This window comes from Pavona decussata, unplaced genomic scaffold, assembly GCF_977016875.1.
Source record: "Pavona decussata unplaced genomic scaffold, jaPavDecu1.1 SCAFFOLD_214, whole genome shotgun sequence".
NCBI lineage: Eukaryota > Metazoa > Cnidaria > Anthozoa > Scleractinia > Agariciidae > Pavona > Pavona decussata.
In genome coordinates this window covers 77,537-94,933 of record NW_028145619.1, presented here as the reverse complement: position 1 = coordinate 94,933, position 17,397 = coordinate 77,537, and the positions used below count along the sequence as shown (strand labels likewise).

The window sequence follows — 17,397 nt, the reverse complement described above, 5'->3', positions numbered from 1 at the left end:
CTTAACTTTCTTAACCGTCTAAATCCTGCTGCAATGGGTGGTGATCTAGACATGCGTGGTCATGAAATTAAATTTCTGAAATTATCGACAGATCCATCAGCTGCTGCTCGGGTGTCCGAGCTGAATCTCAAAGCTGATAAAAACTATGTTGACAATCGAGATACCTATGTTATCAATACTGTTGTAACTTCAGTTAATACCACTTTTAACACCACCCTTAGAAGAGATGGGAGCAATTCAATGACTGCTGATTTAAATTTGGATGATCCTAAGTTGATAAATGTTAAAGAGCCAACCAATGATAGAGACGGTGTAAATAAAAAGTATTTTGAAGATAAACTTGCTGAATCACATTTGATTAGCAGTCACAAAACAAACGAATTCAAATACCTGTACGATACAGATGAATCAGCTTCAGAAAATAATATCAGGGTAAATGGGTTTGAAAACAATTTCAGAGAATCAGCTCACCAAAATAAGAAAGCATATTCAATCACAATGATCAAGGATACTGATGGGTCTAATGATTATCGAAGTGGTATCTCATTCAACATTTATCCATTACTCATTGGAACGTTCACAATGATATTCGAATACTATTGGTCTGAATCCACCAATGTATCATTGTCAACTCAGGGAACAACTGTCTATATTCACAAACAGGTCTACCGAGCATTCGACACGTACGGCAAACTTCTTGTTCAGATTAATAATAACAGCAAAACCATACCTGACCGTATAACATTAGTCATCCATGGCAGAGCTGCAGTTCAAAATCCAGAAGGATACTTAGTTATTTACGGTATCAAAGGTTGGAGTGATAGTGTAGATCCAAGAGTTTATGATGGGTTAAAAAATGAGATGTTCGATTTCGAAAACAACAAGATGAAAATGCAGGTTGATATTGATATGGACAACAACACAATAACAGGTTTAAAAGATCCAACCAATGATCAAGAGGCTGTAACAAAAAGATATTTGATAAATGCAATCACAACAAATTTAATTCAGTACTTCGGCACTATTGATAGTTCAAAAGTTTTCACGATAAATGGATTACCTTTCACAAGATCAGATGTAATGCAAATACAAAAAATCAAAATCATTACTCAAGGATCGAAAACCGGTAATGATAGTCTTTTTATTCGATACACAAAACAAGGTCCACGTAATGATCGATATAATTTCGCATATAAACCCAATGAAAATGTAATAATTAATATTGATAGTGACTATCCAAACATCGAAAAAATAGAACTTCGAAATGGAAACAACATGAAATTTGAGATAATATTTGACGTCCATCACTTTATTCATTAATATGTAATAATATATTATAATGCCATTCGTTCAAGATGAAAATGGAAACCATATCGTGGATGATGAATACGGAAATAAAATTGAATATACTGTTGTTTACGAAAAAATAGATCCTCAATCCAAACACAAAGAACCAATTCACGTCAATGATGATGGTCACCTTGACACAGAAGACCGTCATCTGATTATCAAAGATGGAACACAACCAAATCATGCAATATCTCTCAGTCAACTCCAGAGCTACACAGAGGATACTATCAAACCACTGATTAACAATAGTATAAAACAATCTTTGGTGCAATTGGATTCTAACATCAAAGGACTATTGGAGACTATGATGCATGCTAAAATAAAACCGTTAATAATCAGCACGATCAATGAGGCTCTTAAAAAAATCATAAAATTTTGTGTGACAATAATTATAGAAGACTATGATTGATGTAACAGAGTTTAACCACGTCAGCAACACATTATCATCTGACCAAATCGATGAATTGAAATCTTATTACAAAACATATCACAAAAAAATGTGGATTTACAAAAAAGCTTATAAATCCTATAGGAAAGGGAAATTAATCGGTAACATCAGTTCTGCAATTATTGCTGCTGGCGGTTTATCCAGCAGTATACCCACTTCAGGCATATCTCTTGTTGCGGCTACTGCTGTTTCACTTTTCATTCAAATATATTTGAAGCATAAAAATATTGACATAAAAACATACCAATGTCATTACGCCTTTCAAAGATATGGGGACTTGTTAATATCCATAAAAGAAATCCTTAGAAGTGGCGAATTCGATGATGATCTCCTGAAAAAACTACAACATGCTGATGATTATATTTTAGACAACACACCGATTGTCGATAAACAAGCAAAGATGTAAGATAAGTTATTTTCACCACCAATCGAATCCAATATATGGTTCCAATATTCTTTATAGCTTGTTAAGGTTCTTTTAGACTTTATACGGACAAGCGGACTGTGTTCTAATCCCATGGCGCTTAAAATTTGTTCTAATAAAAATTTTATACTGATAGTACGTTTCCTTTTCCCATTAATTTGGGGAAGGATTTTATTTATTTCGGCGAAAATACGATGTATTTTTACCCTCTGTTGATAATTAACACATATAATCGATGCTGCCAATAAATCATCGATTATATTTTCAAGATGATATTTTCGATTGTAAACGCTCTTTTTATGCATACGGTAAAGATTCTCTCGGAAATCAACATATTCATTTACGACTTTATAGCCAGCAACTTGCCCGCAATTTTTACAAACTGAATAACCTCTATCAAGAATTATATGAGCATTATCACAACATTGTTCGCGTTCGTTCGATGACGACTTTCAAACTGCTCATGACAGAAAGGACAAGACTCTCCAAAATCCTTGAAACCTTCATGTATTTCCAAATCACAATTCATTCTACTATACAATATATTATTGTACACAATATTGTTTAATACGTGTAAGAAAAATAACGAAAAAAACTCATAAACAAAAAAATCCTTTGTCATGCAAAATGTGAAACTTTTTAATATATAAACATTTTCAAACTCAAACTCATATTTTTATCAGAAAAAATACGATAATATTATCGAAGCTACGGACATCAACTTAGGAGCTTTGAACTTAATAAAGTGTCATTATCTTGCTTCGATGATAAAAGGTATATATCAGATGGTATAAAATCATATTTTCTTTCATATCCAGAAATCTGGTTTTGTAAAGCTGACATAGACTTCGGCATCTTCAGTTTTTTTTTCGCACAAACTTTCTCAGTAAAGATCGTTAGTAAAAGAAAACTTTATGAGTAAACTTTGCTGATAAAGTTTACTTGCTTGATTGTGATTGGTCGATAGAATCATACGACTGTCACATGACCTTGGAAACAATAGACTAAATTTAGACGCAAGCGGGAAAGTCCCACTGCATTACATCATTTCCGAGAAAGTGAAACAGTGTTTGGATAATGGCGTGAATGCGTTTCTTACGCGTAAGAAAAAAAGTAACGACGAAGAGACAAGCTATCGACAGCAAAGAATAAATTTTCCAAAAAGGCTTAAAAAGATATCACTATATAATATTATAAAAAATGGAAAATAAATATATCATAAAAATTCCAATTAAAGCTGAAAAACATATCAAAAGTATCGTAAAATATAATTCATACAATATTAAAAAGGAATTTATCAAAATATTAAACCGGTTAACCAAATGTCATAGTTGTAGAAGAAGAAGAACATATCGACAATTTTTTTATAAGGGAATAGTAACTTCTGTTTGTAAAAAATGTTTTTTCAGTCGAGATCCAAAAACTGTAAATCTAATTTATTCAGGTAAGCCAATTAAACTGGAAGAATACGATATTAGTGATACTAATGTTTTAGTGGAAACAAATTTTTATTTTGTTGTCTTCAGGGAAACATATGGAAGTATCTGTATTCAAGTAAATGGGGGATATATTTCATATGTATGTAATGGAGAAATTTGTGATGAAAAAATATGTGATGAACCATGTGAAATTGAATGAATGATTCTATTACTCTAACAACTTTAGTCTATTTTTTTTGCACTCATATTTTTTTAAAAAAATATTAGTACCTTCTCTTTAATCCAAATTTTCTATGATTCACCTGAACCATATGATGATGATTTGATGGTTAATTACGCGGAAAATAATAAGCGCAAAATTATGGCAAAATTATTAGCGCAAAAAAATGGAAAAGGCGCTGATCCAGTTTTTACTTTATGAAATACTTTTGCTATTTTATGAGCTCGTTTTGGTCATTTTTTGGTTTGGAAATGGCTCTGAAATACAGCGCAATTTTTAAACGCACTTTTGTGGATATCTTAATATAGAAATCCAAAAATTGACTTGAATTTATTTGACAACTTGAATTGCCTTGAATTGATTCGACTTGGAAAAATAATTGATGCTATTTTTTTTAAAGATTTTTTTTAAAACGGATGTTTTTAAAGAATAACGATTTTTTAAATGAAAAATCTTAGCGCAAAAAAAATGAACCAAATTTTGGAAAAAGGCGCTGATCCCCTCATGTCCCATACTACTTCTGTGGTGCTGTTTATTATGCTATGGAAGGTGTTAATTATTTTCTCAATGTGCAGATGAAATCCTTAAAAGTCAACATTCATATTAAAGCTATTTCTTGAGAAGTAATGTCTAGTGGTGCTTTTGGCGCCTATACTGGATTAACTTTTGACCTTTCGCACTCTTGGGACTGAAAGGCACATTTGTAGTCATCTATGTAGCAGGAAAAGACAAACCTGTGTCGGACGTGGATCCTGGACTTTCTTGTTTACTGACAGTTTGGAGAGATTTTGCATCCGAGAATGATGGACCATCTTCTTTTGTTCCAAAGGTTTTCTTTTCCTCAGGAAGTAGAGGTTGATACCCTAAATGAGGCGCACCAGCTTCGTCTGGTGTGTCTGCACGTGACTGTTCTTCAAAAAGGAACTCTACATTTGAAGTTTTGCCACTCACACGAGAAGGCACTGTAAAACCAACGTTCATATTTTGGTGTCAAATTGTACTCGTAAAACTTTAAGCTTACAGTGTAGAAAGCCGGGATAAAGTTTCACGTTAACACCAGGACAAACCTAGCAGGAGAGATCTTGCTGTTCATAGTTTGCAGACAGAGCTACATTAATGACACACCGAAGAATGTTTTGAAGTGCGTTTTGAGTTAGCCATTCGTCCACAAAAGCGAAATCCTGCCCTTGAAAAACTCCCCCAAACTTGGGAAAACCCCACAGACCAAAAGATAAATCCGGTTCAAATTGCGCAACCCCCGGGCACGGCACATAGTCAAACCCGGGTATGCCCACGGAGGAGAGGGGGAGGACAGCGGGGGGAGGGGGGAGGGAGGCGGGGAGGATATTGAAGGTTTTTTACAATTTTCATTCTGACAAACTCCTCAAAAGGAACTACATAGTCCTTTCTGTAAGATGTCAGACTGGCCAACATTGCCATTATTATATGCGTCAATTGCAAGTAACAGCGACTTTGGACGGCTTGGTTAGGCTAACATTCCTTTTTTTAATGGTTCGGGCCCAGGTCGTATCCATTACCGGTTAACCCTCACACTGTGCCAGAATTTCTCAAGGAGAACGTGTAGGAAGCTACTTAAAATAGTCACGGTATCACTCTATTCAATGGCACCCGAATATATAAGGAAACATTTTAACTCAAATCTAAAATTAAACAGTGCATAACACTAACATTTATTTTAAAAATAACACTTCCTGTTCAAACATATGTCTGGTTTAATCTGTACCTTGAGAAAAAGTGAATTCTGAAATGCTCCTTGAATAAGATCTCTTGCTTGAGGCTACTGTATCTTTTTTGGTTTCAGAAACGCTCCTTTTTAAACGAGGCTCGCAAACTGACTTCAGTGATTCTGCAGCAGACTCCTCTGGAAATCAAAGACAAAAACAGACCATTAGACACATTTATACCATCTGATGCTTCGAATTTATCACTGCCAGTTGGTATCTGGGTCTTTCCTCCAATTTGTCAATTACGAATTAAAAATTGTGCTCTGGACAAAAAAGTACGTAAACCATAGTGATACTTGTGGGTAAAGGCTAAAAATAAATTACGAAGATGAAACTATACCTAACTGCCGGCATATTACAAGTCCTTGAATTCAACAGTCACAGATTTCTCACTTGTAATCTGGTCGTTCTGTTTGTTTTGCAAACAACCTTATACGTATAATCAAGTAGAGTTACAATGAACTCCAATAAGCAGTGAGTAAATTGGTGAAGATTTCTAGCGTGTCAGTTTTGCTGTTTAAACGCCAGTTGATTAGTTCCTTATAATAAGGATTGCCTGATATGCGGTGTTTTCAAACTGATTCGATACGCATATTTTACTGGTATTTGGCCTTTTTTTTATACAATTTTGATTATTGTGGTGTCATTATTCAAGATTCTTAGTTTGAATTCATCATTCAAAGTTGTTGCCTCAAACGAGTTGGGAAAACAAACGGTACAGGGCTGCGAAACTCCACTTGATAGAAAAAACAAGTGGTAAGAAATGTGGAAACTAGTAAAATACTTGGGCACATGAGAATTACGCTTCCCATTTGCAGTTGAGTGACATTTCTTTCAGTATTTAGGATCTTATTAGGATCTCTAATTTATTTTTTCAATGGTGAAGACAAGCGCAAGGTTTTCAAGATCCCAATTTACCCCCACAGCATTTTGGGATTCTCGTTTCATTTCACATTGAAATTAGAGTACAAAATACCACTTAAAATACATACCATGAACCATTCTCCAAATCTTCTCCACGAGTGTCTCACATTGTTCCTTCCAACTGTACCTCTTCTCGTAGGATGCTCTCAGTGCTTTGATCTCTTCAAGCCTCACTCCATGTCTCAACCGGACGCCTTCGATAGCTTCTGCCCACTCTGCTGGGTCATCGGAATCAACAATACATGATTTCCCAGATGAAAAATTCTTTACTACTCTAGCAAATCCCGATTTTCTACCCACAAGGATGGGTAAACCAGCTGACAGGGCCTCAAGGGCAATGAGACCAAATCCCTCTGATTTGGATGGCATGATGGCAAGATCCACTTCACACAACAGATCTTTCATGTCTTCCCGGCTTTGCACAAACTTTCTCACAATCAGTTGCTCTTCAGTGATACCGCACTGGAGAAGCTTTTCTCTTACCTCGTCCTGCTTTCCGTCTGTTGCACCTACAAAGATAAGCTGATAAGGTTTCGTTTTCAGCCGATGATTGGTAAATGCTTTGGCAGCAACATTGTATCCCTTTAGTTCAAAGTCTTCATCATCACCACGACCACATAACAGAACTTTGAACTCGCCATTCTCCTTAGGAGCCTGTTCTAAATCTCCAAATTCTCTATCAAAAAGTCCTGGGGTGATCGAATAAACATCTTTTTTATGCCGTTGCAAATACGAAGAGTAAGCTTCTTCTAGTCTGGGTCCTACAGGCACAACAAGATCAGCCAGTTTACAGAGACCAACTTCAACCTCATGCTTCCTTTCACCCTTTGAAATGGGATTAGGGTAACGTTTGTACCTGCTGAGGTCCTCTGGAGCAGTGTGCACCACTTGTACCCATTTAAAATTTCTTTTTTCTCTTATGACTTGGCCTTGCCGACCAAGCTTTACACCATGACCAACAATGACATCCATCTTGAGATGTTCAGGTGGAAAGCTCAACCAGTCGAGAGGTTCAAAGCCTAAGCGTTTCTTAGCATCAACAACTGTTATCCCATAACTCTGTGCTTCTATTTTGTCTTCATATATACAAGCACCCTCAGGGACTAGGAAGGAGACTTGCACTTCAGGATGCTGTGCCAGGTGAATCGCAAGCTCCCTGTTAAATGTGGACAAACCACCAGCTGATGAGGTCCACTCACTGCCAAGAAGAGTTACGTTTAACAATTCTCTCGTGGATAAGTGAACTCTTTGTTCAGGCCCCACTTTTGACATGGTTGTAACGACGAGCACAGGAAAAATCTGTGAAAGAATAACACAGACTTTTAGAGGGCAGCATTAATAGTGCTGCTCACAAACTTTGTTTGAATGTATCACTTTAGAAATTCAAGCACGCACTCACAAGTTGGCACCATTTTGCACAGCAAAACAAACAATACTACGAGAAACTTCTGTACTAATGATCCACTGACCTTCATTCGAATGTTAACGGTCAACGTGAAGATTTCATCTGTAGTAGCAAACGTTATGAAAAAGCAACCATATACAGCATGCAGCGGGACTCTGTTAAGTGGCCACGAGTGAGAATTTTTTTATATCAGAAAGTGCCGAAACTGCATTTAACAAGTGCTTTGACAAAAAGAAATGACCATAACACCGTGGCCCATGCAACTGAAATTAAGACAGACTTTCACTGTGTAAACAGGAATCCAGGAAATTTAACTGCTCCGAAGCTTCCCTCGAATCATTCGCCCGTTAGAAGTTCAATCACATTCAGACACAATAGTAACTAGGCTGAGCATTAATCATAAAGAAAAATAATCAGCACCAATACATAGCAACAGCCATCATCTGAATGCTCAGAATTTGAATTTGAATAGAATTTCGACGGCTGAAATAGTCCCTATCCTATTCATGAGGCATCAGTCGTTTACCCTGGTCTAAGCGGTTTTTTTCTTCTTTTCCCTCAAACAGCTCGTTGCCGCTTTGCGGCTCAATTCTGTTGAAGAGAAAAGCAATGAAAACCTGGGGCCTCAGTATCAGTCTTCGCAAAGCTAGGTACCTCACACTTTATTCACAAGCCAACTAATATCAGCCAGCTTATTTCTTTTCTCTGTGTGATGTTCCTCTTGGTGGTACACCCAACTTACCCCTTCGGAAATGCTTTTCTGGTAAAAACTACCTCTATAGTTTGATTGGACGGCAATCCACTTCTCAACAAAATAAGAAATCAATTCATCATGATGAAAAAAAAAATACTATTTCTATTGCTATTCAATCATGATTGTTGTATTTAGACTAGAGACCGCTGCCAGTCCCTTTCCTGATAGTTTCAGAGACCATATTAAAGTAATTGTGTGAGCCACAAGCTAAAACAAGCAAGCCTTGGAGCACAGGGACTCGTCCAGGCTGGTTCACTCACTCAAGATTTTTGAAAATTTGCTCCTTAACTTTCCTTGTCGGCAGTCTAATTCTAGTTTCATTGAAAATGACATGCATGGGGTAATTTTCTGTCCTTCAATGAAATTGAGCAGATAAAGGATCTTGGTGGGAAGACCTACAAAATGGGGCAATTTTATATTAAAAACAAACTTCCGAATAATTCTCGTGTATACACCAATCTTGGACTGGTTATGTTGCAAGCAACTACCATTGATTCGTCCATCAGTCTCTCTCAAAGCCCCTTAATGACTGTGACCGCTAAAGTATAACATATTCTAAGTCCCTCCCCCACTCCCTCTCCCATGAGATGCAGTTTACGATCAGATAATGGATCAACCCTTGCTTTTAAAATTTGTACCTGGTTTGTACCAGTGGTAAGAATTGGTGAGGTGTGTTCACAAATCAATTATATTTGAGTGTCTCGGACAACTTCCGTGGATATGTTTTGTTAAATTTACTCCAATAGCAAAGAAACGTACCTAGATACTGCATGTATCACCTAATTCCATGGCGGTTTAAGGATCGGACATCAGAATGCAAAGGCGCCACTGGAAGCCAGTATCAATGACATGCAGTGTACATAGCGTATTTTTTATGTAGTCCAGTCCATATTTGATATCACCCTCCCACTCACTAAACCCACCCATGAATGTGAAAGACAGATCAGAGACTCCTACTCTTTGTGAACATTGTGTGCACGTGGGTTCTTTAGCGTCCCACAGATTATTACTGAACAACTGTTGTGAGACGGTACTCACGGTTTATTGGCCTTATCTGGGAATGCTAAAAAAATCCAACCTTTTGCAGATTTTCATTAGAAAGGCAGCACTTTCTCCTCAGTTATTTAAAGTCTCAAGTGTTGGTCTGGCTGGAGTTTGAACCCGCGACCTGCCGCATGGTAGTCAGGTGCTCTATCAACTGAGCTAAGCGGTCGAGCGCCCCCCTTAACCAAAGGAATGAAATGGCCCCTAATTACCCTAAGTGGATTAGATTTTATACTGCATGTTTACAACCCTGTAGTAGTGTAAAAAGCTCTTAAAGAGACATCCTTGCCCTGTGGTAAGAACTGAAAGCCAAGACTTGGTGGCCTGCCACCTTTGTATCCTGTAAGAGGGAGGGGTGGGACTCCACACATCTCACAAGTTCCCTTCTAGATCCACAAGGGAGAGGGTAAATGTATTACATCTCTACATGGAAACTTGGATGTTTAAAGTTGTGGTTATTTTTAGTCAAATCAACACATGTTCACATAGACTTACCAGAAATGAATAGTCTCTACCCTGACCTGTGCAATAATTAAGGGATGCTAATTTTACATGGGTGTTTGATAGAAGAGGCATTCACTAAATAAATTCTGAGTATGCATGCTCATTAAGCAAATAAATGTTAATGTGTAAGCATCAAAAGTATTTATTGCATGGATAATATATTTGTATCCTCTACAATTTGCAATGGTCATTTAAAAAAAAGGAAGTCAGCAAGGATGTTTATGCTCAATATTCACTGCAAATGGTTGAATAGTATTAGAGATCTGACCAATAAAACCAAGATATTGCTTTATAGTTCCCATACCAAGCATTCAGAATATGAGTCAGCAAAAGTGCATAGGGGAGAGGAACAATGGAGAAAAAGGCACAAGTTCCCAGGACTAAATAATCAAGCTATTTCCAATGTCACAGCAGTCTCTGCATAACTAATCAAAAATTCAACTACCACTTCCTGGGAGGTCTTTGTCAGTGGTGAGGGGTGAGGATGAAGAGTAAGGAGTGAGAGGTGAGGTGTGAGGGTGCATGAGAATTATAACAGAGAGGGGCGAGGAGGGAGGGGAGAGGGGTGAGGAGGGAAGAGTGAGGGGTGAAGAGTAAGGGGTGCATGAGATGTGAGGGGAAAGTGGTGAGAAGTGAGGAGAGAGGTGTGAGGAGTGAGAGATAAGGAGTCAAGGCTGAGGAGTGAGGGAAGAGGGGTGAAGAGTAAGGAGTGAGAGGTGAGTAGTAAGGGGTGCATGGGATGTGAGAGGAAAGAGGTGAGAAGTGAGAGAGAGGTGAGGAGTGAGGACTGAGGAGTGAGGGAAGAGGGGTGACGAGTAAAAAGAAAGAGACGAGGAGTGAAGGGAGAGGATTGGAGAGGAGGGGTGATGAGTGAGAAGTAAGGCATGAGGTGTAAGGAGTGAGGAGAGAGGGGTGAGGAGTGAGGGGTAAGAAGTGAGGAGATTTGGGAGGAGTAAGGGGAGTAAGGGGTGAGGAGTAAATGGAGAGGATTGGGGTGAATAGTGAGGAGTAAGGCATGAGCTGTAAGGAGTGGGGAGAGAGGGGTGAGGAGTTAAGGGAGAGGATTGGGGTGATGAATGAGGAGTAAGGCATGAGGTGTGAGGAGTGGGGAGTGAGGGGTGAGGAGTAAAGGAAGAGGATTGGGGTGATAAGTGAGGAGTAAGGCATGAGGTGTAAGGAGTGTGAGGTGAGGTGTGAGGGTGCATGAGAATTACAAGAGAGAGGGGTGAGTAGGGAGGGGAGAGGGGTGAAGAGGGAAGAGGGAGGGGTGAGGAGTAAGGGGTGCATGAGCTGTGAGGGGAAAGGAGTGAGAAGTGAGGAGAGAGGGGTGAGGAGTGAAGGGAGAGGATTGGGGTGATGAGTGAGGAGTAAGGTATAAGGTGTAAGGAGTGAGGAGAGAGGGGTGAGGAGTGGCGGGAGAGAATTGGGGTGATGAATGAGGAGTAAGGCATGAGGTGTAAGGAGTGGGGAGTGAGGGGTGAGGAGTGAAGCATGAGGAGTGAGGATAAGGGGTGTGGAGATTTGGGAGGAGTAAGGGAAGTAAGGGGTGAGGATGCATGAGAAGTAAGGTGTAAGGGTGAGGAGTGTGGGGAGAGGGGTGAGGAGCAAGGGGTGAGGAGTGAGGGGTGCATGAGAAGTAGGGTGTGAGGGTGAGGAGTCAGGGGAGAGGGGAGAGGGGTGAGAGCAAGGGGTGAGAAGTGAGGGTGCATGAGAAGTGAGGTGTGAGGGTGAGGAGTATGGGGAGAGGGGTGAGGAGTGAGAGGTGCATGAGAAGTAAGGTGTGAAGGTGAGGAGTACGGGGACAGGGGAGAGGGGTGAGGAACAAGGGGTGAGGAGTGAGAGGTGCACGAGAAGTGAGGTGTGAGGGTGAAAATTGACTGGAGATGGGTGAGTAGTAAGGGGTGATGAGTGAGAGGTGACCCTAGGTTTTGAGAAACAGTGAACAGTTTTAATTTAACTATGTATAAGAATAATAGACCATATTCGTATTCTCGGTATTGAACTGGATCGAGCTTGCAATGGAGGCTCTTGCGGTGGAGTATATTAGAAACTATTTGCATGTGAAAAGATTCCCCCGTCTGAGCCTGGTGTGCAAGCTAGTTCCAGTTCAATACCGAGAATACGAATACCGTCTATTGCCCTGGTAAAACCACTGCAGTACCAAATCTTTGGTTATTGTTAAGCAACAATTGCGTGTACAACATTAAAAAAATGTGGATCATGTGACAAGTTGATGAGGCATGCAAACAACTTGGAAAGCTCTTCCATTTTGAATCTGTAACAAAAAATAACTCAATGGCTTCACATGTGCAATTAATTTTTAGAGAAATAAACTTTATGAATTGGTTTGCATGATGTTCGACCTATTTCTTTTTGTTATTCTAAATTGTATGTTCGTCGGTAATCATCCCACATGATTAATGTTAAACTAAAATTAAATTTTGGTTCTCACACACAGGTTAATTTACAAATACATAACTTATTATTACATACACATAACTTACAAATACATAACTTATTATTACATACACATAACTTACAAATACATAACTTATTATTGCTGACAGATCATAGGTTCACCTTATCTCCCACCCTCCATCTCTCATGATCCTCACCCCACCCCTCAATCCCCACTCCTCAAACTCACCCCACACCCCTCACCCCCAAAATAGACCTGCCTAAAATTCTTGGCACTCAGAGAAGCTATCCAGTCAAAACATCAAAATAAAACAAAAGTTGGCCAAGCACCAATATACGTTGCATTCGTTAAAATAATTTATGTACTGTATTGAACAAGTAGCTTGCATTTACATCCCTGTAGACAGTTTGACAGGGTTACCAATATTGCCTACACTGGCCTACATTGGACACCCTAAGCATACTACAACTGTAATCTATATATAATAATTGCATCATAATTGGGCTACTGCCAGATACCATAATCAGTTACACAAGACAGGCTGAATAACCAAATCCTGTATACCAGCATAATTGATTTTATGCATGAGCACCTGAACTTTAATCCAGTTGAAAACCAGCCTAATTCAGGGCCTGACACATGGTCAATATACACTGTATTACCGACCTTTTCAGAAAATAATTGTTTCCAGGTGTTTTCATGTGTGATCACTGCCATCAGAAAATTCTGGGATGCATAATAAATTTATCTGTGACCGGGGATGTGGATCATTATGATCTCATGACTCCATAAAGTCAGAAAAATGTCAGGCAATTGCTGAGAACCCAAAACTCTGATTGTTTAGGAATTTCCTATTATAAATTGTAAACTTAAGGCCTTCTTTAGATCCATATTAATTTTCACCTTCTTTTTTTGTTAACTATCAAAAAACAACTCTCTATTCCTTTGTAATAATATTATGGTGACTGTGTCTTGCACCCCATAAAAAGCTGATACATATATTTTAAAATTTCATTAAAGATATGATTGCAAGTCTATAAATATCTGCATTTAGAAGATATTAATTAAAAGTCCATTTATTGACAGCATGCAGAGTCAGGTGTGCTTGGGAGGGGGGGGGGGGGGAGGTGGGTTCATTGAAAAAATGCTAAACAGTCAGAAAGAAATGACAGGAAGAGGGAGGGCTCATGCAGGTTTCTCTCCCCATCCCACCCACAAAAATAAATAAATAAATAAATAAATAAATAAATAAATAACAGTAACCCTAACAGTGATTAGTTAATTTGTCATTTAAATTAATCAAATAGGACAAGATGTTCATGATTCAGGACAAAAACAATGGTTTGATCTTTTTTTCTCAAATTTGTTCCTGCAGACAGCAATGAAGTGTCAACAACCTATACAATAGTTATTAAACATTTAACAATCTCTTCTCTCCTTGTGGGAGACAATGATTACAGTCTGTTTGCTTTATTATATCTAAGAAAAATAAGGGACTTTTGTGTTCTATGAAATCAAGCAAATCTGAATGAACTACACCTGAAAGTGAGACTACAAGAGGAGAGAGGAGGCACGGCATTTGAACTTAGCTGAGAATTTTTTTTCAAACTCTCCGCTGCAAGTCACATATCTGTGGATGGTCGAAAGAAAATTTGTTATAATTAAGTCCACTAAAACAGTCAAAAGTGCCCATTATTAACAGGTGGATGATTGCTTAATTCCCTGCGTAATAATGCTTGGCTTTCATGGTAGCTATTTCTTGTGCTTGTGTATAAGCTAGCTACTTTTTATGGAATTCAGAGAAATAATTAAAGTAATTTTCAAATTTTGAGGAAACTGCCAAATATTCACTTGTAAGAATTTCCGAATTAATTGATAAAATGAACCATAGAGGCCAAGTTTGAGAACCTGAAATGCTGGTCATATGTGTTGTTAAGAGCACCGCAGGCGATAGCAGCAAGCGCCAAAGGCGCAAGCTTCTAGGGGAGTCTGGGGGCATTCCCCCCCCCCCCCCAAAAAAAAAAAATTTTGAAAATTAGGGTCTCTAAAATGGCCATTTTGTGCAATTCGTGTAGTTTTTCAACATGTTTTACGAGCCATTTATTTGTTATTTGTAGGAATCATGGCATGAAAATTAAGATTCTTTTAGGAATTGGCTGATTTTATCAAAAATTCAGAGCTTGAACACAAATGCGAGTTTTTACTCAGTCGCGGCGGGTCAGCGGGTTTAAACGTTCAAATGCGGGCCAGACCCACATGACGCGGGTCACTTGGGGTGATGATGATGATGAACCTTTCCTGATAAAATATAGAGCAGACTGAACTTTGCTCAGAAAGAAATTATAGGATTAGACCCTTTTAGTTATAATATGCATACAAATTATATGCCAATTATATGCCATGCAATGTTGAAAATGAAAATGTCAAAGACAGTCCAGGTATCCGGCCTGGAGTGTTCATATGGGAATAAATTTTCAGCTTGGTTAGCGAGATACATTTACAATACAACATTTATTTTGCCATATACACAACAAAAACAGAGATCTTGGTAACCGGGCCAGCCTGCCTTCTCATATGGACAAATCAAAATTTTTGTAAAGAAAAGAGTGGCAAGGCAAGATCTCGGAAACCGAGCCAGCCCGGTCGACCAGGCTCATATGAATAGGCCCTTTATAGTTGGGTTTATGTGACTAATTGGGCATGGCCCAATGATGTCATAGATTGAACTACACTCACACTAAATGGTTATTGACCAAATTCGATTGGATCAGACCAAACCTATGCTACGTTACAGTAAACAGATTTTTCCCTTATAACGGCCTCAAAAGATAATAGGCAAATGATCACTTTAATTAGCCTATAATAATAAACTATAAATAAGCCATTATTTCATGATATAATGAATGTATGAATGTAAACTATTTAAGGCACTAAACAATAACCTGATTTCTTTTCTAAAATTGCAAAGTCTGAAGGAATCTTTCCTTATTCAAACGCTTGTTTCAAAGTCGGTGATTCATCATTGATACAAGGTAAATTATCAACACCTTCTGCACAATTCGGCTTGACGCTTGCACTTATGTAGCTTGCCGAATCTGCATCATCCAAAGCAGAGAACAATAACCTAATTTCCCCAGTTCGAACTTATCTTTCCTTGTTTAAACGCTTGGGTTTTAGTTTGATCCCCTCTGATTTTCGTGAAGGAACTAAACCGGAAGTAAATCGAAGGATGCCTGATTGGCGAAGGTACTGCAAATCTTAGCTAATCTAAATTCCCTTTGAGTTAAAATCTGGAGACTGAAATGCAAAAACAAAGATTTTAAGATACAAACGTTCGTTCTCGAGCTCATAATCAGTTGCTAATAGGAAATAGTTTACCTTTAAGTCAGCAAATTCCTGATTACGCTTGCAGAATCCATTTCCCTCCTCGGGTCATTTTCTTCCGATGCAAACTCCAGTTCAGCTCTTCTCTCCTTCTTCCTGCAGATTAACTTTCTGTTTTTGCCTCCTCAAAGCTGGTCCAGCGCTTTTATCATGCTCAATTCAGTGCCGTTTTATGTTAAAATTCGCCTGAATCGAAACGCCATTTGAGCTACAATAGCAGCAAGTCAGTCAACAAGAAAAAATTGATGCAAATCACGGGTGTCGGATGTCACGATACTATAGGATTGCTAAATATCGATACGCGCAAGAAGTATCGGTTTCGCGCGCGGGCTCTGGGGTAATCCCTAATTACACGGAATGCCCGCAGGGCATGACGTGTCTAGGTTTCGGTCGGGTATCTTTTTTACGCGGGATGCCCTGAGGGGGCATACCGTGTCTAAAAACGGGTCGATTTCTTTTTACGCGGGATGCCCTGAGGGGGCATACCGTGTCTTAAAACGGGTCGATTTCTTTTTTTTTTTCTTCGTCGTATACACAAATCGGTACATTAATTTATTCATTAAACTCTCCCCTCTCCTACTCGGGATGTATTGTTTTGATTGTCTTCAACAAAAGCAGGCCAATCAAAATCCAGTCTTGTCGCTTATATTGCGAGGGAGGGGACCCACTCACCCCTACCTGTGTGACGTCAATGCATCATTTGATATATTTATTAAAGACGGATTAAGTCGCGCCATATTGTTTTAACATGTTCTGGACTCAAGTGTGCCGTTTTCAAAGGGAAATTTCACCATTTTGAAGCCGTAAATCGAAAGAATAACTTCTAAGAAGCACCCGACACGTAAAACGGTGGAAATTGGTGAGTTCTTAGTGAAGGAATCGTGCTTTGTTTGACAGTCTTAGACCACGACGCGAGACTGAAAAGAGGTCATTGAGAAGCTTACGTTATCGTAATGGAATTCCACAAATTTCCGCTGATAGTCTGAGTCGCGTAACACACGGAAAACAACGTAACGCGATCGTCGTGACTCAAACTATTCCATTAGCAAGGATAGTTTTATCAATCGGCAAAGCATACAGTTGGAATAAATGAATCAGCCCCAGCATCTCGCGTAATGCCAGTATAGCAGGCATCTTGTTTTTTTTTTTTTTTCTTCCTCGTAGTCACAAATCGGTACATTAATTACGCGGGATGCCCTGAAGGGGCATACCGTGTCTTAAAACGGGTCGATTTCTTTTTTTTTTTCTTCGTCGTATACACAAATCGGTACATTAATTTATTCATTAAACTCTCCCCTCTCCTACTCGGGATGTATTGTTTTGATTGTCTTCAACAA

The 17,397-nt window shown here is 38.7% G+C and overlaps 1 protein-coding gene across 2 annotated transcripts in view; it reads right to left on the bottom strand.

Annotated features, from left to right (window-relative positions):
• LOC146460074 (uncharacterized) overlaps positions 1-16,267 on the bottom strand; it is a 44,177-nt gene extending 27,910 nt beyond the window's left edge. Inside the window, exons 1-4 of one of the 2 annotated variants that reach the window (XM_085088367.1) lie at positions 16,055-16,267; positions 6,619-7,849; positions 5,626-5,763; positions 4,616-4,843 (exon numbers count right to left, since the gene is read on the bottom strand). In XM_085088367.1, the coding sequence (XP_084944493.1) occupies positions 4,616-4,843; positions 5,626-5,763; positions 6,619-7,822 (1,570 nt within the window). In that variant the 5' untranslated portion in view covers positions 7,823-7,849; positions 16,055-16,267. Of the gene's footprint in view, positions 1-4,615; positions 4,844-5,625; positions 5,764-6,618; positions 7,850-9,347; positions 9,364-16,054 lie in introns of those variants that run through there. The other variant, XM_085088368.1, reaches the window with a different exon arrangement.
• Between the last annotated feature and the right edge of the window lie 1,130 nt (positions 16,268-17,397).